The 9,297-nt window shown below is 40.6% G+C and overlaps 1 protein-coding gene across 1 annotated transcript; it reads right to left on the bottom strand.

Moving 5' to 3' along the window:
* Positions 1 to 519: 519 nt before the first annotated feature.
* LOC308382125 (5-hydroxytryptamine receptor 3A-like) lies at positions 520 to 7,366 on the bottom strand (the record flags this gene model as incomplete). The annotated part of the gene is made up of 8 exons (XM_080859816.1): positions 520 to 779; positions 2,640 to 2,840; positions 3,170 to 3,380; positions 4,050 to 4,207; positions 4,359 to 4,528; positions 4,750 to 4,856; positions 5,456 to 5,587; positions 7,328 to 7,366. 8 exons carry the CDS (start codon positions 7,364 to 7,366, stop codon positions 520 to 522), a joined length of 1,278 nt encoding a protein of 425 aa, XP_080715942.1.
* Between the last annotated feature and the right edge of the window lie 1,931 nt (positions 7,367 to 9,297).

Genomic DNA, 9,297 nt, shown 5'->3' on the forward strand with positions numbered 1-9,297 from the left:
AAAGATTTCTCAAGGTGCTTAGTAAAGACAATCACAACAACAATAATACAAAGTTATAGAAGTGCTAATGAATTGCAGAAGATAGGATAATATAGAATACAAAAAAAAAGATAATACATTTAAAATAGATAATAAGATTATATTGAGGTCGAATAATATGTATTAAAAACCAAGTAATTTCGGACAGAGCAATTTAAAACAATGCATTCTAAAGAAAACACAGAGAAGAAAAGAAAACTAAAACAGAAACCAGGACTTAAGGTGAAGGCAAATAATTGGGTTTTGATATGCATGTATCTATAAAATAAAGGATTAATATTTAAAGGCAAGAATATGTTTGAAAAACAATACTAAATGTAGAGAATCAGTAGTCTCTACACTATAACAATGAGCCAACAAAATGAAAAATGAAACAGGAGAAAACATTATATGACTGCCCTGCGTGGTGGCAGCGGTGGACCTAAAAAATGATTATATTATTACAAAGAGCCCATCCTACAGCCCTGGTCTGTGTCATCTCTACAACTGATACCAGCGAGTCCATATGACCAATATAGTGATGAAGCTGATGGTGATGAAGAGCAGATAGACACAGAATAAGAACCGATCCAAGACTCGGCCAATGTGAATCCAGTCTTCTGTGTTCTGGTCGGTTGCTATGTTCTTCTCCATCTGGTGTCGGATGGCGTGCAGTTCTCTCTCCAGCTTCCAGAGAGCCTCCTGATGCAGGTCTTCAGCAGCCGTGTTACTTCCTGCCTGCCGTGGAGGCTGCAGATCCACTAGAACAGGGACAAAGGGTAGGTTTTAAAACAGTTTTATCTAGTATGTTCAAAGCATTGCTGCTGCTGCTGCTGCTGGAATGTGATAGACCATACCTGGGCATTGTACGGCCCGCGGGCCAAATACGGCCCTCCGGGTGATTCTGACCGGCCCGCGAAAGATTACATGATAATTCGAATTTTTTTTTTTTACAAAAAAATCATTTTCATTTTCAAACTGTTTTCTTAAGGACTTCGGAATACCATAGTCAGAAAATATCTCTGAACACAGCTGAAGTGTTGAAATTGAACTTGAAATTGAATAAGGTGCCAGATATCTAGAGACTTCCAGGCGAAAAACACCTGTTGGTTTGCCCAAACGGTAGATGCTGCGTGCGCTTTCTATTACTGTGTATGCATGGCAAGTTTGAGAGCGCCAAAGTTGCGTAGTGGCCGCAAGCGGTATTGCAGACAGACAGAGATTTCAAATTGGATATGAAGATGAAATCTGACACATAGTTTCAGCGTTGAACTAATAAAATAATTGCTGTCTGTGGTTCTATATGGGCTGTGGAAATAATTTAGAAAAATTATAGTTTGAGATGGATTGATAATTTATATAATTGAGAACCCCTGGTTAAATGTGTTCTTGGACACATCAATTTGAAAGCTGGACCAAAGTGTTTGATTTAATTCAATTACAACAAGGCCTAATACAAAGATAAGCTGTAAGTACAGTTTGGAGTCTGGACAGTCTTTTTTACTCAACGCCTCAATAGGTAGAACTTGCCTTCACCAAGGCAAAGGTTGGTGGTCTTAGGCCTAAAAAGTTTGGGGACCATTGATGTAGGCATATAAAGTCAAAAAGGCAACAAAACTGGGACAATTTTCTTTACACAGTTACACAGATCAGTGACTTGTTGTCTTGTTTATTTTGGCTACAAAGATGATGTGATGTCTTTAGAAAGCTAAGAAAATCCTTGTTTCATAAGTATATGAAACTCAAAATGCCCTTTGTTATTAATGTGAATGAAAATGAGTCAAATGTTACATTTTGTTTATCATTTTGGAAATTCAATTTGATTAATTATATTTTTGAAAGCTAACATCACATTTGAATTGCCAAATAATAACATACACTCTTACTCTTATTATGCATAATTCAGTTCGGCATTTTGGCCCGGCCCTCCAAAATATTTTCAGTTGCTCATTTGGCCCCCTGGGGAAAATAATTGCCCACCCCTGTGATAGACACTCATCTACAGCTAGTGGTGTTCTAGCCTATGGATGGATGGCTTTGGTTTGATACTTACACTGTGTGCATGAAAGCTGTAATGACATGATCATTAAACAAGGCAAAAAGACGGGAGAATGGTTTTCTGAAGACAAACCAAACGAACTTGATAGGAACCATTATTGGGTGGTTATCGTTATCAGTGTGTTTGCGAGGTAACAAACCTTTGTTCACTAGCGTTTAGTTCACAAACCAGTGTATCAAAAGAAGGTAGGGGCTAGTCATTGTCTTTGTGGAGTTTCATGCAAAGGTAATCCTCTGTGGACGGCTGTTTTGCATGTTGTGCAGCAGCTTCATCCATTCAAAACAGGTGGTCCTTGACCAAGCCACTACATGGCATAGACTCACTGTTGAGTTTGTTGGTCTCTCTTGGTATTTCTGTCTTGGTATGTCTCTCTTATGACAGCAACACAAGACAATACCCCCAGCATGAAAGGCACATTACAGATAGAATTAAAAATTGACATTTACCTGTTTACATCACTGGTACCAGTCATTGCTTTCCTTCAAAGAGAGGAGTGGATGGTTCCAGCCAAACTGAACCCTTGTTATTTCATTTGAAACACACATTTATGAAACACACATACCTTGATTGTGAATCACAATGACCTGGGCATCTGGCTTCTTCTGGGTAAGACAGACAAGTCGTGCCATGACCTCTAAGACGAGGACTCGAAGCCAGCGTGGCGCAGCTCTGTAGTCCTTTGAGTTGTGCAAGAGGTTGGTGACGATGATGGTTTCCAGAAGACTAGCTACCATTAGTGCCAGGCAGAGAGAGAAAAACACGTCTGGGAAAAAAATCAGTTCATGAGGTGAACACATTCACAGTATTACAGCCTTATGGTGCAGAAACTGATGCAGCTATTTTACAAATGTAGTCTTCCTGAGAGAAGACAGAAGACTTGAATTTTCCTCTCAGGTGAAGTTATGGAATCTTTTCTCCAATGACAGGACAGCTCTGAAAGTTTAGACTGAGGACAGGAATGTTCTTGGTTTTTCCCTCCCAGGCGAAGACACCTCTGGAATTTTTGTCGTATGTTATTTGCTATTTTGTGCTAGCCTGTTGCTAAAGGCTTGTGCCATTTTAAACCCCATTGGCGGACACGGTTCAGCTTACTCATGAGTGGTATGGTGTTTCCTGTGACGGGCAGCAGGTCGTTCATGAGCAGCAGGAAGACGGTGTAGCCCAGGATGAGAGTCATTTTGAAGGCGGAGCGGTCCACGTTCTGTGGGGGGAGGATGAAGCTGAAGAGGTCCAGGGTGATGAGGAAACAGCTGGGGATGAGCAGGTTCACCACGTACAGGGTTGGCTGCCGCCTCAGGATCAGCTTAGAAAGAGATTCAGAAAACTGTGAAGATCCTCCTCCTCCTTCTGTGTCTATGCTCTTCACTTTGACAACAACCCAAATGCCAAAACACAGGCCAACAAATGTTCTAATTGCTTCTGGTCTTTCAAAAATGCCACTCTCCAATGTAGCGATGCCTTTCTAAAACTATGAGCCTAATCTCTGATGTCTCCATCTGGTTCCCAGTGTAGGTTATCACAGAAGAATGTCTTGCTCTTCTCTGATGTAAAAATAAGACGTTAATGTTTGTCACCCTTTGTATTGTTGTATTGTTCTATGTACTTAATTCTTAATGAATTGATAGGTAAAATGCATTTTCTGTGTGTATATTGTGTGTTTGTGTATATTGCACCTGGGAGTCAAGGATAGATTTAAAGTTGGTAAGCTATTCATAAGAAATATATTGTGTAACTCATAGCACATTATGTTGACATTTGGTAACACAACAGTGTGTTGCTATACATGCCTGTAATTCTATATTCTGGAAGAGTAGTTCTTGACATGATTGAAAGGCTCTTTCACACACACCACAAACACACACACACACACACACACACACACACACACACACACACACACACACACACACTCACACACACACGTAAATATAGATATAGTCCCACATGGACAGGCTCTTTTTGCTGCACATACGTGAACATAGATGTAGTCCCACATTGAAGGATCGCTGATGTTGTATTGGAATGATGTCATGTTGATGAGCTCCCACTCTCCTTTCATCTCCATGAATGTGTTGGACAAATCCAGAATTTGCTCTGCAGGAAGGTCAAGACTCAAGCGAATGTCGTCAGCTGCAAAAAAAGACACATCATCATAGGAAAGGCCTCAATGAAGGCCAATTCAGTTTCAAAGTAAGTAGCCACTGTGCAATTAACACCATAATTCCCATTGTTTTAAAGAGCATTAAAGGGCTTCACAATTCAAAACTGGGATCTAGTTTACCTGCATGTAAGTAGGAATTGAAGGAATATGAACAGTTTTGGATATCAAAAGGGAATGTGTAGATATCCAGGTTGCAGGAACTGATAACCTTCAGCGGTGCCAAGTCCACCACAGTGCCGTCGCTGTAGATGTACACATAGAGGGTCTCTGGGCCTGTGTTGGCCTCCATGCTATCATCAGGACACACAGGGGAGTCAACGGAGGGATTACTTGAAACTGTCAGCATTTTTCTGGTAAACGTTTGCAAAGCTTGTGAGAGACATTCGTCTGGAACTTGATGGTACAGTTGAACAGTTGAAACTGCTGTACAGTTACTCCACTGTACTCAGGTTATATCTCAGTTTGAATGGTCTCTGTCTGTTCGTATACAGCAACACAGCAATTCACCCACAATTCGTTGATGACGATATCTGGTGTCCACAGCTTTGATCTGGGCAGGGAGATTTTATCTGTCCCACACTCCTCTGCGTCCCAGCTCACAAACTCATTCTGCCAGCTCTATTAAAGAAAGATCCATAAACACAGGTCTTATTGTTCACATGGAGCACACACTTTACACACTTTACAGTAGTATTCTCATCAAGCACACACTTCGCACTTTACAGTAGTATTCTCATCAGGCACGCACTTAACACTTTTCTGTAGTATTCTCATCAAGCACACACTTTACAGTAGAATTCATGCGGAGCACGCACTTTACAGGAGAATTCATGCGGAGCACACACTTTACAGTAGAATTCATGCGGAGCACACACTTTACAGTAGTATTCTCATCAGGCACGCACTTTACAGTAGAATTCATGCGGAGCACACACTTTACAGTAGAATTCCTGTGGACCACACACTTTACAGTAGAATTCTCATCAAGCCAATATGACACTGCAGCCCAGCACTGATGCCAGAAATCGCAAACTGTAGAACGGCTGAACAAACCACATGCTCACCAGGCTTAGCCAAATGAAGGTTTTCAACAGCTGTGCCTTTTCATCCTAGAGAGAAAATATCAACAAACCATATGACATTAGCTTTTCAGTTCCATGCATTACATTAGTCAAGAGCTAACAACAGTTGTTTTTACCCAGTCAGGGTTTCCTCACCACGTCCAAGATGCCATACACTGTGAAAGAGATCCCTACGACAGAGGGCCTGCTGAGCTCACGGACAGGACGGACGGCGCTCAGGTTGAACACGCTGTCTCTGAGAGCCGCTAGTAGGGACTCTGTGTCAGGCTGGGTGCAGTTCAGACACACAGCAGGCTGGAAGATCACACCTGATGGACAAGATAATGTAGTAGGTATAAGCTGTAGTATGAACACACAATATGAACACTGCTACACCAGTAGCACATCAGTATTATTTCACATACAACTAGTCAATATTTTATTTCAAACTTGTGTTTTTATTGAATATCGAAGAGCAATCAACTAGATACGTGGACAATAAATACTTTTTTGGATTCATTTATAGGTTTTTAAGTTCATATCAACATTTTATTGCAGTTCCTTACTTTGTTTGAGCAGGAGACATACGAGGACAGGGATCCTTTGGCCAAGCAGACTCCATCGCTGCGCCTGTCACAGTCATCAATCACGTGAATTCATTTTTAATTGGTCTAGTCATTTGTGTTCCAAGATTTCTGTTCGCATTAACTGTATAATTTTCAGATTGTAGATTTGCTTACCTTCAGAGCGGTTTCTGTACCTCCGTCCATTTAAATGTGGTCCTCTGAATTACCGTCCGGTGTGTCAGCAGTATTTACCTTTGGTGGCTCTGCACCAACGCACTTGTCATCATCCCTGTCTGAGACTGTGTATAAAGACACACTTCTGTTTTGCATAGTCCCATGGGAACACTGAATGTCCTAACGCCTATAGATGTGACATGCAGGGGATTCTGCAACACAAATCCAGTGGTTACAGGTGAGCGTGACATCGAAGAACATCTCCGTACCGCAGTGGCATAGGGGACTTATACTGGGCCCCAGTTAAAGATATCTCTAGAAATGCCAAAACTTATTAAGAAAATGATGCACATGTTAAATCATAAGATAAGCCATCTTCATAAAAAGGGAAAAGGAAAAACTGGACACCCTGAATGAGAGCGTTGTACATTACATGTGATCCACATGTAGTGTCTAAGTGATAGTAATAAATAGTTATGGTATAGTGATTCATGTATCAGGACTAATTTTCTTTCTGCTTGCTTCAGGATCATGGAATCAACTGCCTGATCATTGAAGTGACCCATAATTAATTTATGAAATAAACCATTATATAATGAACTTGGAAAGGTTTTTTTTCTTTCTGTTAGTCGAATTCCTTTGTGGAAAGGTACTAGCTATTAGGAAATTAAGTCTTACACTTACGTTTGTAAAGTGTTTGATTTTAAGGAATTTTCAGGACTCTATGCAGAGATTTCTTGACTGTATGCATGTGCCTGTTGGTGTTCATAGGTTTGTGCATTCATGTGTTTATTTTCTATCTTATGCTTTGCATTTTATGTATTTAATTTTTTATAATTTTAATAATTATTATTATCATTATTATCTTTTTTATTTATTTATTGCACTATATCTGAGTTTTTGTGTTTATTTGATGTCTATTTTTTTGTGCATGTTATTTCTTTGTGCACATAATGTATTTGCTGTAAAGCACTTTGAGATGCATTCTTTTACATGAAAAGTGCTATATAAATAAAGTGTATTCTTATTCTTATTCTTATTATTATGTGTACGTTAGGGGAAAAAGGTTCTTTGTTTTGAAATTGCCGACTGAAAAATAGGACAAAGTATTTGTGAAAACCCACACCACTTGTTACATGTAGTAGTCCCCGTCAGCATAACTGATCCTGTTCACCTGCGCACAACAGGCCCTACAGTGAGCGGCCTCACGTTGATTTGCTGATTGCCCCACTCTTTGGTCATTGTCCCCCAGATTCTCCCTGTGACACCTGACTCAGATCCTATTCACCAGCTTGACTATCAGCACCTCCATGTTGTCCATCTCCATCTTGGCTTTGCACTCACTGCATCCCTGTCATATACGACACATTTGGACTGTTCCTCTCCTCACTTTTCTTTGCAGGCAAAAGTCCAACACAGCCAGCAGCCGACTGGAGGGCCAATGCCTCGTAAGCAGGAGAATCTGATAATACAAGAGACACTAGAGGCCAGTATTGGACAATGTAGAAGTCATCGCCTTCAGGCCAAACCCATTTTAGTGCTTTAGTCATTCTAGTCTAAAATATTGCCCTCAAACACTTTCTCTTGATGAAATACTTCAGTTCATATTATTCAACTTCACAGTTGCCACCAGTTGCTTTATAATAATATAAAATGCAGACATAAATAGTATTACTAATTTTACTTAACAATATCAAGCAGAGCTCAATCATGTAGTACAGCCCCAATGGAACTGCCTGACTTCTCTAGAGATGATTAAAAGATTAAAATCTTCAGTTCATGTCATTCAACATCATTTTAATTGCCAGTTTGACAAAAAAATGAGATTCCAGGTTAATCTAGAAAGGTCAACATCAGTGACACAACTAATTTCATGGTAGAATGTATTTATGAATTATTCATACCTGGCAAAAGATCTCCGTGTGTACTGGCACCAGCATTGACTTATAAGACACGGTGGAGTGCTCAAACACAAGGCAATGACACTACACAGCCTTCTCCTGGAACATGTCCCCCCACATTTGATGCGACACCTTCTGTTAAGTCGCCCCATAGACATCTTTCACATTCAGAAAGGCTATATAGCCAAGTGTGGCTGGATGGATGAATGTTCTTCTGAAGGAAGTCTGTCATCCACAAATATGAATCCGTAGGCATGTTACATGTCCACACACCGAGCCCCAACTATGCAGAAGTACTGAAACTAGAAAATGTAAAACATGGTAATCATATCTTTTGCATATGAACACACGTGTCTCTGTATGAAAAGTGTTTTCTTTAGATATAATGAACCTTCCCAAATCCAAATCAAACAATACCTGGTGCAGATTTACTGTCAAGCACCAGTTGCTCTGATGGATAGGTTATTACCAGGTAATCAGTTGTGTTTCCTGCTGTTGCAAATAAGAGAAGGTGTTGAAAATGGTAGTGTATTGTTTAATGATGGCTTTTATTTTGATATAGTCTGTCTGGTGACAAAGCCCTCTACACAATCAATGTTTGTGATGTACATCCTGAGGAAATGTCCATGGGCGTCTCTACATTAGGGGCCGTTGGGAACTGGCCCTGCCACTAGATGCCGCTCTGGAGCAGTGTACGTCATGATCAATAATTCCATGTTGTCAAAGGTCAGTACTTTTAATAGCGTCTCATACACACACTTACACATGAACGCTACACACACCCACACTTACACATACACACACTCCCACATCATGCACACTACACACACTCACACAAACACACACCCACACTTATACACATACACACACCCACACTTATACACTTACACACACTTACTCACACATGCACACTACACACACCCACACTTTACCACATACACACACCTACACTTATACACATACACACATGCCCACTACACACACCCACACTTATACACATAAACACACTCACACATGCACACTACACTCACGCACACTTCTACACATACAAACACCCACTCTTACACACATACACACACACACACACATGCCCACTTCACACACCCACTCACTCTCCACTACTGACCAAAAACAACTACTAAAAACACCTTTTCAAAAGAACCAAATCCATGGGATGTATTACAAACAAGTACACACCATCTACATGACAGAATATCAAATCACTACAAACTACCAGGCTGAGAGGCATTTAGACCTAGAAGCCTCTCCACTGCAGCAGGGAACTGGGGTCTTTAACTGCTGCTTGATCACCTGGCCAGGTGCATCTCATCTGGCAATCAGGGGAAGCACAACCTAG

Source organism: Sprattus sprattus, assembly GCF_963457725.1.
Source record: "Sprattus sprattus genome assembly, chromosome: 2".
NCBI classification, from domain to species: domain Eukaryota; kingdom Metazoa; phylum Chordata; class Actinopteri; order Clupeiformes; family Clupeidae; genus Sprattus; species Sprattus sprattus.